At 42.6% G+C, this 21,666-nt stretch overlaps 1 protein-coding gene across 5 annotated transcripts; it reads right to left on the bottom strand.

Annotated features, from left to right (window-relative positions):
* Nucleotides 1-205: 205 nt before the first annotated feature.
* Nucleotides 206-20,762, bottom strand: ZNF18 (zinc finger protein 18). Of its 5 annotated transcripts, none has more exons than XM_074319352.2 (7): nucleotides 20,657-20,762; nucleotides 14,501-15,003; nucleotides 13,097-13,286; nucleotides 12,587-12,678; nucleotides 6,994-7,078; nucleotides 6,196-6,306; nucleotides 206-1,495 (listed from the first exon to the last, which is right to left on the bottom strand). In XM_074319352.2, exons 2-7 carry the CDS (start codon nucleotides 14,888-14,890, stop codon nucleotides 708-710), a joined length of 1,656 nt encoding a protein of 551 aa, XP_074175453.2. In that variant the 5' UTR covers nucleotides 14,891-15,003; nucleotides 20,657-20,762; the 3' UTR covers nucleotides 206-707. The 5 variants fall into 5 exon arrangements, with proteins under 5 accessions (XP_074175453.2, XP_074175454.2, XP_074175455.2 ...); XM_074319353.2 differs by having other exon boundaries at nucleotides 6,196-6,303; XM_074319354.2 differs by having other exon boundaries at nucleotides 6,994-7,072.
* Between the last annotated feature and the right edge of the window lie 904 nt (nucleotides 20,763-21,666).

Genomic DNA, 21,666 nt, shown 5'->3' with positions numbered 1-21,666 from the left:
ACAGACTTGAGACCAAGAATGCCCAGCACTGACCACGCTGTCACATCCGGGCACCAGGCTCGCACTTTCTTACCCTGTTCAGCTGGGTGATAAACTCGATAGGTTTGGACAGGATGATCCAGTTGCTCAACTACCATTTAGGGTCTTTTATGAGAAAATGTATTTTGAGTTCCAGTCAACACACAGTGGATGCTTCAGACACAAATAAGAGAGTCTGCTAAGTTTACTTAAAATGGGGACAGTCGACATTAATTTTGCACCCGTATAACAAAGAACACATATGAGCTCACTGACCCTCTATGCTCCCCCTTTTGTAAAAACGCCTGCTCTAGAACCCCAGTTCCAAGGGCTGACCCAAGGTTCTTCCCGAGAGCAGCAGCTGTGGCTAATCCAGTTAAACTCTTGCCAGGCAGCACTTCTAAAACGGGAGCTCTCTAAAAGGGATCGTTTTTCCCCCATCTCTTCCCAAAAGAAGAGACGAGGTGAAAGGTGGCATTTCTTCCTCCTGATGCAGAAGCAAGAAATGAAACCAGCGTGAAATCCAATCCACAGGCCAATTATCCTCCCAGTCCAAACCCACATTCAGGTACTCCTCTGTAATCCATGCAGAAAAGAGACCAGGGACACCCTCGAGGAGATGCAATTTCTCCTGATGGAACGAAGTACTTTTTAATGGACCAGGAGATAGAGACGGGCTGAAAGCATGGCTACTGGAAGGGCTTCTTTCCTAAATGGGATCTTTGATGTTTATCAAGGCTCGAGCTCCAGCTGAAACTTTTCCCACAGCGGGAACATTTATAAGGCTTCTCTCCTGTGTGAACCCTCTGATGTCTATTAAAGTTTGATCTTTGAATAAAACTCTTTTCACAGATGGGACATTTATAGGGTTTCTCTCCCGTGTGGATCTTCTCGTGGTGGCGCAATCCTGAGAAGTCACTAAAACCTTTCCCACAGTAATCACATTTACAGGGCTTCTCTCCTGTGTGAATTCTCTGATGTTTCACAAAGTCTGAACTCCGCAGAAAGGCTTTTTTGCAGGTGGGGCACTGAAAGTATGCCTCTCCAGTGTGAGTTCTTTGGTGAAAAACAAGCTGAGAATTCCTGTAAAAGGTTTTCCCACACTCCTTGCAGGTGGGGAGTTTCTGGGCCATGGGGGCTCTCAGCTGCCCTTTCGGGGAGGCCTCTCTGGCCTCCTCAAGCCACAGCATGGACAGTTCTCCGGGATAAGCATTAGGCAAATGATGACCTAGCTGTTTCCCAGAATTCCTTTCTTGAGGAGAGAGCTGTCCCCCTGTGCCCTCATCCCGCAGGTTTTCCTGAGCCTCGTGAAGAGTCTCTCCGTCTCCAAAGCGTCTTGGCTCATCCTCACTGAAGAGACCACTCAAAGCAGCCTGAGAAGACGCCTCTTCTGAGGCATGACAGGAGGCAGCTGGAGGTTCCTGGTCCCTATAATTTTCCAAGTTTAGGTTCTCTTTGTCATTCTCCTGTCTATCTCCTGAAAGAAGAAAGAAGATTTGAAATAGCTCAGTAAATCGTATGCCCTGTTTTCTAACTCGTATGTCAAAAAGAGTCATCATAAAACAATTATTTTGCCAAGAGGGCATCAGTGAGGAAGAAAAATATCATCCAGCCTAGAGCCTGGCATTCACGTCACTTGTGCTGGGGTCCAGGCTAAGTGATTCAGCTCTGGAGCTGAGCAGAACGTCTGGTAGCAGAGGAGGCTTCCCACAGCGCTTTTCTGACCCCCAAATAAGCATTTTTTAAAACTTATAGTTGACATACAACCTGTTAGTTTCAGGTGTACAACGTCGTGATTAGACATTTATATGCCTTACAAAGTGATCACCACACTAAGTCTAGTAACCATCTGTCACCATACATAGTTATTATGGTATTAGTGACTATATTCCCTATGCTCTACATTGCATCCCCATGACTTATTTTATAATTGGAAGTCTGTACTTCTTAAGCCCCTTCCCCTTTTCTCCCACCTCTCAACCCTCCTTCCTTCTGGCAACCATCAGTTTGTTCTCTGTGTCTATGACTTTGTTTGTTTCATTTTGTTTGTTCATTTGTTTTTTAGATTCACATGTAAGTAAGATCATATGGTATTTGTCTTTCTCTGTCTGACTTATTTCACTCAGCACAATACGTTCTAGGTACAGCCATGCTGTCGCAAGTAGTAAGATTTCATTCTTTTCTACGGCTCAGTAATATTCCATTATATTTGTGTGTGTGTGTGTGTGTGTGTGTGTGTGTGTGTGTGTGTGTGTATCACATCTTTATCCATTCATCTGTCGATGGACACCTAGGTTGCTTCCCTACCTTGGCTATTGTAATAATGCTGCAATGAACATGGGGGTACACATATCTTTCTGAATTAGTGTTTTCCTGTTGTTCGGATAAAATACCCAGAAGGGGAATTGCTGAGTCATAAGGCAGTTCTATTTTTACATGCATATTTATTAAGGCCCATGAAAAACAAGTGTATTATATGAGAGTGCCACTTTTCAAATGATTGGTTTTTATATGAACATATGTAAAAGATAAATATGATCACTAAAAATGATTTGAAAAGTGTACAGAAGAAAATCAAATCAACCTTAATCATATTACCCAGAGGTAACAACTACAGTATACATTTCCTCCCAGTCTTTATTTAACCTATACATATATATGTATGTGTGTGCTTTTTCCTGACATAATCGGTATTATATTGTATATACAGTTCTTTATCTTACTTTGTAGCGTTTAAGTTGTAGATTAGGCCGATTTATCAATTTCACATGGACTGTCCGATTCACAATAACACAACATTCATGAAATGCATCAGTGTGTCATTTTACTCTGGTTGCAATGCACAGGGAGGTTGTGGCGTGAAAGCAAACCCCTCAGTCTGTGCTTTAATTCAGCATTCAGTTGTGCTTCATTAACTCGCATAACAGTTAAAATTTTGTTTTTCTCCTCATAACTTGGGTTTTTGATTATCAAAGCTTAATGATGCATAAAGATTTTATTTTTGTGATAGAATTTCTTTTCAGTTTTTATAAATTACTTTATTCCTGAAGATCTAAAGAAGTGATTTATCTTTCTCTTTCCTGTACTAGTGTCTTTCAGTTATCTGCCAGAGGCCCAGGCATGTGCTAGAGAAGTACCCCTGAACTTCTTAATTCACAAAGCCTTAGAACATACTCCTCTCAAAAGGCAAAGGTATCTTCTCTTGTCTTTAAAGAATCCTTTATAAATATCATTTTAAAGAGCTAAGTAATGATCCATCGTGGAAATGTATTAAAAACACATAATAAACATATAATTTTTTCAAGAGTTCTCCTATTGTGGAAATCTAAGTTGTTTATTGTGTTTTTATTATTATAAATAACGCTGTGAGAAGTATGTTCCTTCAGAAAATTTTGCCCACATTTCTGATCAGTATCTTACAGCAGGTTCCTTTAAGTGGAATGACTGTGTCAACAGGTATAAACGTCCTTAAGGCTCCTGACACTTACTGACAAATTGATTTCCAGAACGACTATGCCATCTCCTGGTATGAGACGCTGGGCAGAGCGAAGGAGAGTGTTAATACTTAAGGATCGAATATTTTAAAAAGATTGTAAAAGATTTTCCATTTAGACTACTGAAAAATGGTTTTTCATGTTACAAGTTTTAATTCCTTAAAGGATGAATTTTTTTCATATTTATGAGCTATTTTTCATACTCTGAGACTGCTGTGCATTTTTAATTGGGAAAGTCATTTTTTTCTTATCAACTTAAATTAACTCTTTCTATATTAAGGAAAGTAATCATTTATCTGTCATGTTCATGAAAAATGTTTTTCACCCATTTAGTTACCTTAATTTTGTTTGGCATTACTTTTATGTGTAAAAGTTGTATTTTTTTCTTTTTAAATATACTCAAGTCTATTAATCTTTTCCTTAGTGATTTTTTCTGTTGCTTTTATACTTATAAAAACCTTCTCCATCCAGACAATGAGTCAAATAGTCACCCATTTTCTTCTTTATTATTTTCATATTTTATGTTTCTCATCTATTTCCAACTTATTTTGATATAAGACATACATCAAATTTAAACTGATTCCTTTTCCCAAACAGTCCTTTTTCCAGATACTGCTCATTGAAGGATCTGTGCTGCTGCTTCCTTCATCATATGTGAGATTCTTATAAAGATCAGCTTCTGTTCCTAGGCTCTCCTTTCTGTGCTATTGGTCTGTGCATCTATTTATATCAGTATCCCTTTATTTTAATGATTTTACCTGTATTAAATGACAGAGTCTTAATAGTTATAGATCTAATATTGATGAACACTCTTAAAACTTTTTACTATTCTTGCAGTATTCTTCCAAATAACTACTTAAGAATCATTTTTCCAAATAATTTTTTAATGCCTTGGGATTTTGATTAGAGGTCTGAGTAAATGGTGTTTTTGAGGCTTACTCATCTGCCGGCTTGTTTTAACTAGGAGCTGTTCTTACATAGGGTCAAATACAACAGCACATACGTGCTCTCCTGGGACTCGGCCCCCAGTCTGAGTCCAGATCTGGCGGAGCAGCTGTTATCCTTTTGACTGAACCAGTCCGTTCCTATCTTGTCACTGTTGCTTCCACATGGGTCCAAGGTCTCATCCCTGCAAACCTGGACTCCTACATCAACTTCCCACAGGGGTCCTAACCTCTGGGCGTTCACTCCCAGGCTCCCCTGCGTATTGCTACTTCCTCAACCTGCTTCCTACATATGCTCTCTCAGAATCCTAAAATGGCGTTATCAAGGCAGGCTGGCTTTGTAGACTTCCCACAGTCTGGTTCAAGGTAAGATCTAATGGGCCCATGTCAGCAGATGGGATGAAAGGGGAAAAAAAGAAAAAAATAATGAGTGGAGATATAGTGAGTTGCTGTGTATCATATCACAAATAAAATCCTACTGCAAGGGAGTATATGGGAAATCTCTGTACCTTTGACTCAATTTTGTTGTGAACCTGCTCAAAAAAGTAAAGTCTATTGAAACAAAAATCCTACTGCAACAAACTCTAAAGCAATATTTTCAAACTTTTTTGTCTGCTACCCATAATAAGAAATATGTTTCTGTTGAATTGCAGTACATCCACACATATTTGGAACAAAAATCTCCTGAAACAGTCTCCTGAAACACTACTTGCACTATTGATATCTAATATTTTCTATTTGCATTCTGATATTTTCTGTTCAATCTTATCATTTATTATAAATGATGGTTGCAACCTACGAAATGACCAATACTAATTGGTCATGAAATAGTTTGAAAAATGCAGCTCTGAAGGACTCCTTGTGAAATAGTATTATGATAAATACATTGCTTAAAATTAAAATCATATGTCTCATTTGATACTTGCTCTCTGGTATATTAGCAAACGAAAATAATTAATTAGATCCCACTGCGGGGAAAACATGGTTTGTCATACAGTTCCCATCCTTCGTCCTTTTCCTCCTCCAAGGTTCTGGGATCTTTTGTATACATAAAAGTATATGTCTTCTGTATATGTAAAAGTATGTGTGTGTGAGTGTATGTAGGACAGAAAGGTTTCACATAAGTGCAGTGTTTTAGAAGAATGCAGAAGGCAAAGGGTGATTGCTTTACAATAGAACAAGTTCATATTTCTACTTCCCCATCCTAAAATACATGACTGATATGAAGTATTTGTTGTTTCTGCTGTTTATGAAGATTAGCTAGGTGCATGAAGATTAGCTAAAACATGTTTTTATGTCTGTTTTATTTTGTTGAGGGTGGGTTAGTTACTATTCACTATAACCAGAATAAGGAAAATCTAGTTACTCTGAACCCTCTTGTTAGGAGGGGTACCCATGGCTGTTACATAATCTTTTTTGTTTGGTAATAGAATTCTCCCATATCTGTAGTGGTCTCAATCTATACTAATCTTAACTCGCTCAGAGAAAGACAGCTGTCACAACAGATAAGACTGAAGGCAGGAGATTCGATGTGTGGTCTTTCTTCCATGATTAACTATACGTGTCAATAGCCTATAGCCTGGGATGAGGCAACCCAATCTCGGTATTCAAACTAGACTGACCAGGTCACGACTGGTTATAGCCAATGCAGTAGAAACCAAGTCCTAATATCTCCCCTACCACCTCCAATTTAGTGACAGAAGATCAGAAATGGCTCTGACCAATGAAAGGTCACTCACCTATGCAGGTGGGTCTTGGGATCCTCTCAGAGACGTGAAGGTGCAGTCCTGCCAGCTCTTCCCCATACTCTGCTGAATTAGTCAGGTCAGGCTTGGAATGGGAAATGCCTGCTAGAAAGAGAGAATATGTGGGCCTACATGCATGGGGTAGCGGGGACTGGGGACCAAAGTGTTTTGCAAAGGAGTACCCTGAGTGGGACAGGAAATATGAAAGTTACCCCTTAAGGTACCTCATCTTAGAAGGATATGTGGAGGTTCTAAGATAACCAGCACTCACAGAATAACCAGCACGTACGCTTATCTTCTTTTCACAAAAAGAAGAGTCTGGGCAAGTGGAGGAGTTCCACCACCTGGCAGGCTGGTGCGAGGGTCATGACTATGACCCTCCAGTGGTCAGTTGAGACAGTGTCATTTAGTATTAAGGAGCGTGCACTCACAGCCAGCCACAACTGAGCTCCATCGCAACTCAGCACCTGCAAGCTATGTAACAGTGAACAAGTGACTTAATCTGACACTCACCTTCATCATCTTAAGAGAGGGAATACCATCACCCATGTCACAGACTAAAGCACTTACTGTGTACAGTGCACCCACGACAGTTCTAAGGCACAGAATACTTTCAATACAAGGAAATTTTAACTGTAACTCTGCCATCTCCAACTCACCCCCGTTCTCAACGGTGTCTCTAACGATTTTCTCCACCCAGAGAACTTCAAGTAGAGAAGCTGTCTCTAAGAGTACACGGAAAATGCTTAACAGTCTTCCTACCGCCTTCCATCAGGCTAACCACGCCCTCACCTCCTGAGACCATTTTCCCATAGGTCTCCAGCATGAGATCCCAGTACTGCTCCTTCTGAGTGGAATCCAGGTGCCTCCACTGCTCCTAGGAAAAATACAAGGCTGTGACTCCAGTGAAGGTTTCTGAAGCCTGCCTTCTCTGCATAGAGGAGGCTGAGAAGAAAAGAGTTCCTCAGGATCCTGGCCAGCAGAGAGAGTAAGAAATCGTGGGAGGTGCTTCAAAGGAAAAGGCCAAGGGAAACCACAGGCCCCACGTCAGTATTTCTGGCCCTGGTTAGAAAGCACTTAGGCTTTAGGGTCTATATTTTTGTTAAGTTGTATGTATCTAAGAGTGAAGAACAGAGAAGGCAAGAGCCCTTTCTCTACTGTCCTTTTCTTTAACTCTTCCAGTGCTTATGTATAGGTCCCTGAACAGCAGGCGTGTAAATAGTCCCAATATTTCATTAAAATCTGGAAATTCAAGAGGGAAAAGAAAGAAATTAAAAAGGTATCTGTTGGGAAAGCAACTGCAAATCAGCAACAAACTGGGAAGAATCACCAGTGAAGTCAACTGAGTTGTAAATCTCGCTGTGAAACATGAAATTCAAAGGAGAGAGAGACGCTGCAGCCATACACACTTGGAATCTGATAATTCTGAGTTTAAGGTCTAACATTAAATCAGTTTGCTTCCCAGTGAGAAGGACATTGGTGGGTTCTCTACAGCCAGGTGTCCCTCTGTTATCCCCAAATGTGCCTTTCTTATGGAACTGGAGACTGTGGAGACTCAAAACTGAGAATGCCATCTAACTAGGGTCTACTTTCGTGAATTCAAAATCAATCTCCCCTCCAAGAAGACAACTGTTAGAAACTCAGTTTGTACAGCAGAGTGAGTAACTGCAGTCTTTAGAGTCAGACATACTGGGTTTCAAATCCCAGTTCTGCACTTTCTAGCTGTGTGATCTAGAGCAAGTCACTGAACCTTTCTGGGCCTCAGTCCACACTTAATGACAGTACTGAACTCAAAACTTGTGGGGAAGCTTAACAGAAATGATGCAGGTGTCATCTGTGTTCATCGCACGCTGTACTTTTCATTCATTACAGTTTATGAAATGTTTATGTTCATGTATATGACAGAATATCCAATCGTTTTTATATACACACATATGAGTATTTAATTAAGAGTTGGCTCTAGTAGCACAGGAGCACCATGAGAAAAGGACTGCATTGTGCTCTCCCAGTCCCGAGGGCCCGTGCAGAATAGAGCAGTCCCTCAGTGTATGTCGCCTGGGTGCAATCCACAGCTGTCAGCAGTACGTCCTCAGGCGGTGACGCATATTATCATTACGATCACATGTGGCCTATGGGATACTCCATCTCCCAGACTCGCCCCAAGGGTTTGCAGAGAGGATTAAGGGATTCTGTACACTTTCAGGATCCCCAAAGTTGATAGCCACGCATTATTGTCATGAGTAGCCAGGCTACAGGGAGCAGAAAAGAAAAAGAATGATAAGATGAAGTCAACTTCCGATTACAAATAATGTACTACTCAGAGAAGCCATTCTCAATCCTAGCACATCAGAGGGAAGTGGAAATGGTTGAAAGAGAATGGAGACACCAAAAAGTCTTTAACCTTTTAACAGATACTAAGAAAAAAAGAAAGAGAGAAAAAACAAAAATGGAGGAGTTGAATTTTTTAGGGTGAAAAGTGACCTTAACAAATTTAACTATTAACTATAACCACATTTTTAATATAAATGTTAACTTACATTTTTTAAAGTTAAGACTTGTCAGCAGTTTATTTTGTTAACCTTCTGTGAATGATGCTACCTTAACAACTTCCTGCAAATGACCAGCTTGAGCAAACCCTGCTGAATGCGAGAGTTCTCGGCCTTCGCTGTCATAACACAGATCCCTGCTCCGCACGGGCAGAAAAAAGGATGGGAAGTCCTAGCATCGTGATGTGATTGGCTGCCTGGCTTGTGGATACAGGGCCTGTTCCGTGGGCACCAAAGTAGTAGCTGCCAAGGACAGTACAAGGCAAAAAAGAATACAGCCACCAAAATCCCCAAGGGCCACAATCAGCCGTTTCCAAAACCGGGAAAGATGCTTCAGGAGGCTCTAAACCAGGGGTGTCAAAACTGTGGCCCGCGGGCCAACTGAGGCCCGCAATCCATTGTTAATTGACCCGCAGCAAATTCCAAAAATATATTTAGTTTACTTAATTAAACGAGGTGAGGCAATACGTACTTCACCTTGAGTGAGTGGCCCAGCTGTTTGTGTATTTTACCGCATATGGCCCTTGGTAAAAAACGCTGAAAAAAGTTTGGACAACCCTGCTCTAAACAGTGCATCTCAAGCTGAAAGCCACAAACTTACTCAAGGAACCGCCAAGCAGCTAGGGATGCTTGAATAAAACCCTTACTTAAGAGGCAAGACACCAACTGCAGCCATTTTGCTTTTTCCCATTTTTATAAGAGGAGGAAAAATCTAAATTCCTATTCTGGAAGGGCGGGCCAAGTATGAGATTTGATGGGGAAATGATCTCGGTTTTGTGTGACAACAGCACCATCGTGTGGGTTTATGAGACATTGCCACAGCTGACTCGCACAGAGAGTTCTTTGTGCTGTGTTCCTTTCCCGAAGTTTGAAAACACAGGAATGTGAGTACATGCATCCCCCAGTCTATGTGAGGTTCTAATTCAGTCACAGCTTCTAACAATTAAGTGCCACTGTGTGGGATGCTACTTCATTATTCTGGCATTATTCACCACATTCCTAACTTCTGGAAGAGATTAGGGGAAGCAATTATTTACATTTAAAAAGTCCCTTCACTTACAAAGGATTCCATTAAATATCAATGTCCTGATGCAAATAGCTGTTCTAGTTTGGGGGAAGGACATTGGGACTGGGTAGGGATGAATTTTGTTTGTTGGGTTGATCAGTTGTCTGTTAATCAGTTGTCTGCTACATAAAGGGAATTTTACACACACACACACACACACACACACAATGCTGCTGGTGAGCATTTTGAATCTTTGAACTTTAAGCTATCCAGAACAAGTCACGGTAAATGTCGGTATGCTATGTAGAGATAATGTTTAACTCTACTAGATAAAATATGTTAATAAACTGTATATACCTTTCATAGGAATACTCTGTACTTACCACAGAAGCAACAATAATCCTCCAAGTCTGCTTGAAATATTTGAAAGAATACCCAGTCTTTTTCACCAAACAACCTCCTGCCTAACAGCTGTTTCTGGGCACCTTGACAGCAGGAAGGACACACGGGAGTCACTAGAAAGGTATCTTCCCCTGTCCGCTCCCCAGCCCTCTGCCTGCGGTAAACCACCAAGTGGTAATGTGGTTTCTAAATCTCTGAGCCTGGAAAGCTGAAGCTTAGACCTGGTCATTTAGCACCACCTACTGGCTTCCCCACCTTCGCCCTACTTGAAATTACCTCACGAGGTATGTCCCAAGAAGAGTCCTCCGAAGGTTTAAAACAGTATTTTGAATAGGTGTATAGGTCCCTGAAAATCTTTATGTTTATCCAAATGCAACCTTTCAGCGTTGTTAACTACATAACCAAGATGAACCTGTCCAAGACTTTTGTATACAGACAAAATGGAATAACAGGGACTGGACTTACCTTCCTGCCTAAAACAACTAAAAAAGGAAACAAAATATATGCAACAATGGTTTGCAGATATTGCATGTTAGGCAGAGCAGAACAGAGATCCCTGAAAACGGAAACAAATTAAGGGAATCCTACAGTTACCCAAATTTACTGGCTGTAGAGAGCATCCAGAGCAGCACTGGTAGGGGAACCCTGGCAGAGCCAGGTAGCCCCTGAATTGAGCAGAAAGAGTTCTGGGCCTGGGAAGCAAAGGTGGCTACAGAGTTAGCAGGGCAGAAGCCCAGGGTGGAGAAGCTGCCCCAAGAGAGAGAGAGCTCCAGAGATCTGCAGAGGGTCCAACTCAAGTCCAGGAAAGAACCACCCAAAAGAAGCTGAAGGAATAATCCTCTAAGGTTGCACAGTGTTAGAAATACTTCATTATTTCCAGCAGCCAGAGTGGAAAATCTTGTATATCCAGAAACATCAGGTAGAGTACTCAGAAGGACATTACCTCAGTAGTGGGGAAAAATTAGCCCTAAACTAGTGGCTTCTCTGATGCCATATAACTGTCCAAGTAACTTACCCGCACCCCAGAGTGGGACTCAAAAATATTTAAAGGAATGCAAAGATATGAAGCCCCTAGCAAGATAAAATTCACAATGTCTGACATACAATTAAAAATTACCAGGCATACAAAGAGGCAGGAAAATACAACTCATAATGAAACCAATCCATCCACCGAAACAGATAAATTAGTAGATACGGACATTAATACAGATATCATAACCATATTCCATATGTTCAAGAAGCTCGAGGCAAGATTGAACACATTAAGTATGGACATGAAAGATATAATAAAGCTCCAATTCAAACTTCTAGAGATAAAAAAACACATATGAGATGCAAAATATACTAGATGGGATTAACAGCAAATTAGACACTGCAGAAGAAAAGATTAATTAACTTGAAGACATAAAAATAGAAACTATACACAACGAAACAAAAAAAAGAGGAAAAGAGCATCAGTAAGCTGTGGGACAACTTGAAGAGATAATATACGCATACACATTATCCTTATACATATCCCACAGGTGTATTATTCTCAGAGTCCTCAAAGAAGAGGAGGGGAAACAGAAAAAAACAAATAAATAATAGCTAAAATTTTTCCAAATTTGATGAAAACTATAAACTCACAGGTCCAAGATGTTCAATGAACCCAAGCACAAGAAGCATGAAGAAAATCACTCCAAGGCACATCATAGCCAAATTGTTTAAAACCAGTGAGAAAATATTAAAAGCAAGAAAGATACATTATATACAGAAGAAAGACAGGAGTACATATGACATAATTCCATTTTATATAAAATTCTAGAAAATGAAAACTCATGTATGGTGACAGAAAGCAGGTCAGGAGTTGCCTCAGGATTAGGGGAGTATAGAGAGGCAGGAGGGAAGGAAAAGAAACCTCTGGGGGTGACATATGTTTATCTTGATTGTGGTCATGGTTCCCTGTTTGCATATATGTCAAAAAATATACCAAACAGTATACTTTAAAAATGTGCAGTTTATTGTTTGCCAATTATGCCTCCATAAAGTTGGTGGGCAGAGCAGAGGTGAGATTAACCTGTCCCACATTAGATACAAACATTCAAAATTTCAAACTGACTCCAATGTGAGAGGCCTAAACTAGAAAATGAAACAGTCTTTTCATAGCATAACCTAAAGACAATAAAAAAAGAGAGAGAGAGACAAGATTGCATCTTCCCAGCAGCTTCTTCCAGGGCCCAGATTCCATTACTCAACATGACAATTAGGAAACATTCTGCCTTAAGAAAAATATTGAAACTCAGGTTTCATTCCACAGGTATTGTTCTTGTTATCCTTGTAAGCCATCCTTTCTACTCCACTTCGAGAATCCTTCCCCTTTTAATCCTCCTCACTACTGACACACCCTCAAAGCCTGGTTCAGGGGTAAGAGAAGCAGGGCGACCCAGCTCACCTGAGGTGCTGTTTGGAGAAGTGAGGGTCCGAAGTCCTGCTCTCTGAGGAGCCTGTCCTCAGGCTGGGCAGGAAGCTGGGAAGCAGCCATTGCTGAAGTGAGAAACAGGAAGTTTGAAGAACTAGATGCCCTCCTCAACCAGTCCCCAGATGGTATGGCTAAAAATCTTCACAAATTAAAACTGATACCTGTTTCACCATCCATGATTTCAAGACTTATATTCAGCTCCCTGACAAACACCAACTACCTCTAACCTTCCAGTCTCACCCGTATTTTACTCCCTCCTCTTTCCTCAGAACCAAAATCTCAAAGGTCTGGCCCAGTCATCAAGTGGTTTAAATTACAGGCTTTGGATCTCCAAATCAGGGTGATTCATGTAGGTTTACCGTTTCTAAAGATACCCCAATCTGGGCAGCATTATCATTTTCAACCCCCTCTTAGGCCTACTAATCACAATCCCCAAGTTTCTCCAGAAGAGCACCACACACCACCATGAATAACTGTACCCACCTAATTCTTGTTCTGTGTCAGACTCCTCTTTCACGATGTGGCTCAGTGGCTCCCCCGACCCGGAGGGTGAATTCTGAAGTCCCAACTCCTGAGGCATCACTTCAAGATGGGACTCCACTTCCCCCACTTGGCAGCTGGCAGATTCCACCTTCTCGGATAAGATGTCCTGTCCCAGAACTTGAATGCTGATCTAGAGACCATATAGTACAAATTACTCAAAGATCCTGAGTGAGGGTTTCTGAGCTCCAAAGGGAACCTTCTATAACAGATCATAAGACGTGGACATGGGAAAGAGAAAAACAGCTTCTATGTTTAGTCCAGCAGGACCCAGTGAGGGAAACATCCTAGAGGGGCCAAAAGCTGAGGCCTGAACCAGGTCTAGGACACCTTCGAGAAATGCCACTGATACTGTGTTTCTGCTGGATAGTCTCTACTTTGTTTCTACTGGATAGTTAAAACTCAGGCATCTGTCAACCAACTTCTCGAACATTCTAGACTAAAGATGGAATGGGATGGCTGACTTTATCTTCAATCCCTAATGGCTAAAAAGTGTTCAGAGTCACAGGGAATCTGAGAATTAGGTGAGGTATAGGGATACACTGATGTGGTATAGTAAGAAATATACGTTTGGTCTTTGTCCCTGGTTCCTGGCAGAGCTCCTGAAACCCTTGGAATTACCTGAAGGATGGGAGTGCAAGGAGCGACTTTTGTTATTCATGAGCCCCTTCCACCACACCTGAGTTTATGCTAATGAGGTGACTCTTGGTGGGCCCTTAGGTAGCTTCAGGATGGGGACTGATCACCAGAGGAAAGAATCAGGTGACCAGAGGGTTAGAACTTTCAGCAGTGCCCCCAGGGGCTGGAAATTTTCAATCACCACTGGCCAATGATTAAGCAATAAAATTCCCATAAAAAACCCCTCAAGTATGGGGTTCGGAGAGCCTCTGATTTGAACGATATTAGTGGACAGCGTGGAGAGGGCATGACAGCTGTGCAACCTCCGTCTCCTCCATTTGGTTATTCCTGAGGAACAGCCTTCATAATAAACTGGTAAACGTAAGCAGTGTTTTCCGGAGTTCTATGAGCCATTCTAGCAAATTATCTAAGGAGAGGATTGTGGGAACCTCCAAATTTATAGCCAGCCAGGTAGTAAGTGTGGGCGGCCCTTGTGACTTGGGACTGGCATATCTGACTCTCAGCCTGTGGGCTCTGAGCCAACCCGAGGTAGTCAGTGTCAGAACTGAACAGAACTGAAGGACCCCCAATTGGCAGGGAATTGGAAAACTGGTTGTTGGTGTGGAAAACTCCACATATTTGGTGCCAGAACAAAGACAACACACCCGAGAAGCCCCCACAGGAGCCCTGTGCTTCGCACACAGACCGGAACACGCTCCCTCCGCTTACCCACTGCCACAGTCTCCAGGGATCTCCCTTCAAGCTCTCCACGAGCGTCACCGCTTCCTCTCCGCTGCCCGGACACTGTTTCCGCACCCACATCTGGATCTCCCCAGGCAGGATAGTCAGGAACTGCTCTAACATGAGGATCTCTAGAATCTCCTCCTTGGTGTGAACCTCTGGCTGCAGCCACTGGAAGCAGAGCTTCCGAAGTTGTCGCAGGGTCTCCTGGGGCCCAGACATCACCTGGTAAGGAAACTGCCGGAAACGCTGGCGTGCAGTCTCGGGGCTGAGGGGCTCCCCTGGAGCGGCAGCATCTGGTTCAGAAAACAGGGAGTCCTCGGCCTTCGCCAGTGGCGGCAGCAGTACTCGGGCCTGCCCCAGCTCAACGGGCATCATCCAGCCTGGCAAGTCCTTTTCAGTGAAGTGTTTATGGAGGAAGTTGCCTCTGGGGAGAACCAGGTCTTCACAGAACCTCTCACAGAGACACAGACAGGGAGTGAGATCGAGTGCTACACAGAGGAAAGGGACACACTGTCAGGAAGAACCAAGTCCCATGCCCTACCTGAGAGGCATCAGTCAACTATGGATCTTTTCAAATCAGTGCACATACCATTTTAAAAGACTTTAAACTTGAAGCCACAAAGCAAACCACTAAACACCATATGTAAACTGTCACCATCCCCCTGGCCATGTTACAACATTCCCTCTTGGCCTTCAATGTCCAGACCAAGTAGAGGAACAAAATGCAGCACGTAATGCATTTGCTCTGTGGTTTTCCAGGTAAACAGCTCTTCTCAAACACACTTCTGCATCTGCATCCATGTCTGTAAACTAAACAACAAAGCTGAACCAAGATATCAATGCCCTAGAAATGAAAGCTAATGTTGAAATGATCAGATGCTTCCATAATAAATGAGGCTGAAGAGAACAAATGAACTCATCCCCATCAGGTGCAATGAAATTCCTCAGTGACCTCTTTTGAGTGCCGTGTTGAAAACTGGGAATTTATGAAAAGCCTGTCACACCGGAAATTTTCAACCTTGGGCTTAAAGGTTTAGAATAAATACTGACTACCTCAAAAACATCCCTACAGACTCGAACCAACTAATTACTACTTTATGGCGAATGGTATCAAAATTTAGAACATAGTAATTAAGATGGTGAAAAGAGAAATATTAAATGGCAAAGTTAATAAGATATTTTCAAAGAATCGTGCACTATATGTAGTTACCTTTCTTGCATGTAATAATCCTAATATTGGGTTATTGGTTCAATCTTTAAATGTTATGAAGGAGCTACACGTCACCACTTCTCCATAACACTAACCACAATAACCAAAAAACACCCCATCACTTGGGCATCTGGCTTAATGACAGATCACTACAACACTCTAGCTTTTAAAAGCTGCTTTTTCCTTGAAGTATAAGAAGAAATGTCCTCGTCTCCCTACCACTCCACCCAAACATTTCCTCCTATATCACAAAATCATTTAAAAACCAAAACAAAACAAAACAAAACAAAAAAACCTCAAGGTACAAAAAAAGTGAAGTAAATATATTTCATTCATATATTCATGTGACAGCCAGTGTGCTACAGTGATTATATATTATGTGCTCAATAAATATGTGTTCCAGGAATTCTATTTCTGGTCATGACCAAGTAACTGGTAGTAGAGACTAGCCCATCCACTGTAAACAGCTATAAACCTAGTGAAAACTTACAAGGCAACTGTTTTCAAGCACTAGACATTGGGCAGGCAAGGATGAAATCCCCGCGAGAAGGAAAACCCATGATCACCCTGGCTGTCTTGCATGGGGACAATTTCCCAACAATGGTGCAGGAAGCTAGAGCTCAAGCAGAGATCCGTGGTCTCATTAATAAAAACTAAACTGAGGAGGCAGAGATCAGAATTTGGAGCCACTGAAGTGGCTGGAATCTGAAGAACAGGGCAGTGGAGAGGAGAGAGCTATGGAGATAGAGGCAGAAGTCTTTGTGGGCTCTTGGCCAAGGGTTACACTGCTCATTAGCAGGGTGAAACTATGCAAGGTTTAACAGAGAGCATTTGCTACCAGGTTAAGAGCAAAAGAGAGATACAAAAGGCCAATCAGTGATGAGAGACATGCAAGTTTTTGACCACTGAGAATGGAGACAGTTCTGCTTTCATTAACACTCAAGGCATCCTGAAATACCAGAAAGGTCACCTTAGGAGTGAAGATGATGCCCTTGAGTAAGACCTACTCTAAATCTGCCCTGAAAAGCCTAAAGCCAAGCCTCAACAAAATCCACAAAGGTGACCCAGTCTACTGGTCTAGTCTGATCTAGTTAGAACAACTTGGAAAACACCTTGGGCTTTCCAAAGAACTACCGTAACAAGGCATAAAAGCAAGACAACACAAGTCAAAGTTGATCAGTCAGTAACTGAACTGCCTGCTAGAACAAAACTCAACACTCTTCAGAGGAAGATAACAGAGTCCTTTGCATCAACAATGTACCATCACAATATCCAGGATGCAATCCAAAATTACTAGATATATACAAGTAAAGAAATAGGAAAATATGACTCAAAGTCAAGGGGAAAAGCAGTCAAGAGAAACCAACTCCAAGATGGCCTGAGGACTTAAAGAAAAATACAGTCTTAATGAGAGAAAAGGACTTCCCACAGAGAAACAGAAATTATAAAAGGAACCAAATGCAAATTCTAGAAAAAGAACCATCAACCCAGAATTCCACATCCAACAAAAACATATTTCAAAAGGAAAAATGAGAGTAAAGACATTTTCCAGATAAATAAGGTGGAAGAATTTTTCACCAGTGACTTGTACTGCAAGAAACACTAAAGGACATTCTTCCAGTTGAAGGGAAAGGAATCAAGATCTCCAAAAATGGTAAATATATGATGAATAAATATAAAGCACTATGCTTTTATTTTTTCTAACTTCCCTAAAAGGCAACTGACTGTTAAAAGCAAAAATAACAACAGTACAAGTAGGACATACGTAGAAGTAAAAGATATTAAAATAGCACAAAGGAGGGGATAAATGGAATCAATCTGTTGTTAGATTATTACATTTATGAACTGCTAATAGAGAAATAGGAAGTAGGAACTGAGTGGTAGTGTCAGGTGAAAACTAGGAAATATAAAGGTCTTAAGTGAGAGGCAGGAAATGATAAAGGTGAATTGTGAAGTATACAGTGGTACAATATTAAAGTAGACTCTGGTAAATTAAACTTTGATAATCTAAGGATGCATACTGCTAGCTGTAAAAAATATTACACAAAGAGGTATACCTAAAAAGCCAAAAAGGAATACTACAAAACATTCAATAACCCAAAATGGGATAGGAAAGGGTCAAGAGAAGAATAAAAACCAGAAAGATCAAAAGGAAAAAAGACAATATGATAGACTAACACAATTTACATTAAACGTAAATGGCTAAGCACTTAAAGTATACAGTAGAGATTGTCAGATTTAAAAAAGCAAGACCCAACAATATACTGTCTATGAGAGATACTTTAAATATAAAGACACAGATAGCTTGGAAATAAAATGGTGGGAAAAAGACATTCTATGCAAACAGCAAGCAAATGAAAGCTGGTATGGCTATACTGGTATGTGACTAAGGAAAAAAGAGGGACATTTCATTATGATAAAGGGATTAAATCCTCTAGAACACAAAACAACCCTAAATGTATATGTACCTAAAATCAGGTCTGAAGAACAAATCCTCAATCATAGGTGGCGATTTTAACACCCTTCTCTCAGTAATTGATAGAACAAGAAGATAAAAAAAAAATCAGTATGGATATAGAAAATCTGAACAATACTATCAACCAACTTGATCTAATTGATATTTAAACCCAACTGCAGACTACACATTCATTTCAAATGAATATGTAACAGTTATTGTATGCATTCATATTGTGTTTCAAAAGACTGGAATCTTAAAGTATATATTCTTTGACTACAGTCCAATTAAATTTGAAATCAGTAACAATAGGATATCTAGAAAATCCCAATATATGGAAATGATTAAATAACAATCTTAACCTATGGTGAAATAAAAAAAATCACAAAGGGAATTAAAATATATTTTCAAATGATAATGAAAATACAACATATCAAAATTTGTAGAAAACAGTTAAGCACTGTATAGAGAGAAATGTACAGCTTGAAATGTTTCCAAAAATGAATAAATATACATGTACCCTTCACTAAATTTATTTGGCTCCTCAGTTTCAAATAACAGGTAGCAAGATTCAGATACAAGGCCCGGCCCGGTGGCTCAGGCGGTTAGAGCTCCATGCTCCTAACTCCGAAGGCTGCCGGTTGGATTCCCACGTGGGCCAATGGGCTCTCAACCACAGGGTTGCCGGTCCTGCAAGGGATGGTGGGCTCTGCCCCCTGCAACTAAGATTGAACATGGCACCTTAAGCTGAGCTGCCGCTGAGCTCCCAGATGGCCTAGTTGGTTGGAGCACATCCTCTCAACCACAAGGTTGCTGGTTTTGACTCCCTCAAGGGATGGAGGGCTGCACCCCCTGCAACTAGTAACAGGAACTGTACCTGGAGCTGAGCTGCACCCTCCACAACTAAGACTGAAAGGACAACAACTTGACTTGGAAAAAGGTCCTGGAAGTACACACTGTTCCCCAATAAAGTCCTGTTCCCCTTCCCCAAAAAAACAAGATAGCACTTTAGAAAACATTTAGGGAAAATGACGTTTAGGAAAAACTATAGACCTTATACAATATTTAAATCTGATTTAGTAATTATACTCTCACATAAGAAAAATGGCTTTTTTTCAAAATTAAACTATTTTATAGAGGGTTTATGGGTTTATATTCCAAAAACTTCATAAGTCTGCTCATCAGAAAAAAAATGTAAGGTTATCCCAAATGTATAGTTGTTATATTTATTAAAGTTACAACAAATTAGAATTTTAAAATGTACATCTAAGTACACCTACTATGGACACATATGTAAGTAACCTTAATTGTGGAGCACCTGCTATTGACAAAGACTCTCCTTAACCAAACTTTGGTCAAGCTCCTGAGACATCTTGTTGACTAGGCCTGGCCCTTGGGACCTGCTGGTCCAGTTTTATCAAGAATCTTGCTGGGTCCAGTTTAGGGAAGATCCTCTACCTTTGCTATCTGACCAAATTCTACATCCCCCACCCTTGGAAGCTGACCACCCTTGATATCTGATCAAATTCCTTATTCACCCTGGGCTGCCTTCAGCCAACTCCTCCTGTCAAGGAGTCTTAGCCAGAACGCCCCCTTAACCCAGATGTTTCCTTTGAGTAATTTTCCCCACTGACCCTCGACCTACTCCTTGGCTATAAATCTCCACTTGTTCTCCTTGTATTCAATCTCTCTCTGTTACTGCAAAACCCCATTGTAGTAGAATGAAGTCAGCCTTACTGTCTTTAACAAGTGTCTTTGTAATGTTTTCTTGAACACTGTGTCTCAGGTCCACATTAGGCCCTGTTCCTGTCATTTCGAATCCTCACAATTATCCTGCAAGGTAAATATTAAAGTTTACAGATAGAAACCTCTGATTCAAACCCAGGAAGCTCCAAGGCCTGTGCTTTGGACAGCTGCCAACGTTTGGAAATTTGTGGGGGCGGTTTTAGGGGCTCTCAGTCCAGTGAGCTCGGGGGAGTTACTGGCACTGAGCGCCCTGGATTCCAGGGCTGCTCAAGCCCTGCAAGGCGCTGGGCAGTGCTGCCCACCGATGTGTTCTCCAGCCTCCGCCCCCAACTACCACAGCACCCTGGGGAGCGAGACACCGAGCATCACTCCATCAGGGTTCCCTCCTGCCCAGGCTCAGTTCCAGCCTTTGGGGGAAGACAGGAGGCAGGGGCCCGATTTTGGTCCCAGTCCGGACAGGTGGCTGGAGAGTCCGGCGGGGCCCACAGGCTCCGGGACAGAGAGCTAGGTCGGGGTACAGGAGTCTCCACGACCCCAGGGTCCACTCACAGCCCCACCGCCCCTCCCCCGCAAACGCCGCGGCACCGCGCACGCTCCCAGGCGCACAGCGTGCGTCCACAGACCCCGCCGCGCTCCCAGGGGCCCGGCCGAGTCCAGCGCAGACACGGGCGGCGCCAGGCCCCGACCCCGGGAGGCCGCGGCCGGGTCCGCCCAGCCCGCGCGCGCTCACCTCGGCCCGCGGCGCCGGCTCCGGGCGCACTTCCGGGAGACCTGCGGCTGCGCAAGCCTCGGGCGGCGGGCGAGACGCGGGCAGCTACCGGGCTGAAGGGGCGGGGGGGCGGAGGCAGGGCGAGGGGCGGGGCCGGAACTGGGGCTCGGGCTCTGATTGGCCACTCGGCTGAGCAGTGGCCGCTCGCGGTCTCCTGCAGCTGGCCGTTCAGTCATTCATTCACGTTTCGTGCGTTCGTTTAGTTCTCACCAAACCGACTTTTATTGAGGCATTAGTTTGTTCCAGGCACTGGGCCAAGCACTGCGAGGGCCACAAAGATAATTCCCTTGTGTATTCCAGACCCCTCTGCCAGTCCCACACCCAAAGCTGAAACTTTGCGATCATCCCCGGTTCTTAACCCGGTTCTCGCTCCTTGTTTCCATTCTTACCTAACCTGGCCTTCCTGGGGCATTTGATTTGCTCCGACCTTGCTCTGTCTCGCTTCTCCGACTCTCACCAACTCTGCATTTCCTGGGCGCTCTATTTCCATTTCTCCCCTTTCAGTGTTGGAGTTCGGTAGCGTGCCGACCTCTCTTCCCACCTTTGTCTCCTCTGTCCCCGTCTCCCTTCCCCTTCCCTCCCCCACTCCCTTGCACTCCATCATGGATGTCACCTTGCCTCCTCCCTCCCCTCCATCCCTTTCTCACAAACCAACAGTCGCTAGGCCCTGTGATTTACCCCCTTATCTCGCAGACACCTCGCCCTCTCTCCATTCCGTACCTCTACTTCCTTTCCACATCAGTTCTAAGCGAGAGAATGGCTGCAAGCATCTCTCCAGTTTCCGGGCTTCCAACCTGGCCCATTTCCAAGCCATCCTGCACTCAGCCTCACAGTCATCTTGTGATCGTTGTATCATGTCCAAATCTAGGCTACTGAACTTACGTGTGTATTATATGTGTATTCAATCTTTGGCATTTGGCAAACAAGAGATTCAAAAAGGGAGTCGCCGGTATGGCGAAGTGCCCTGTCCC

The sequence above is a fragment of the Rhinolophus sinicus genome, chromosome 12, assembly GCF_057876585.1.
Source record: "Rhinolophus sinicus isolate RSI-liver-muscle chromosome 12, RSI-T2T, whole genome shotgun sequence".
Classification (NCBI taxonomy): Eukaryota; Metazoa; Chordata; class Mammalia; order Chiroptera; family Rhinolophidae; genus Rhinolophus; species Rhinolophus sinicus.
The sequence above is the reverse complement of the archived record's forward strand: the minus strand, read 5'-3'. Positions and strand labels throughout refer to the sequence as shown.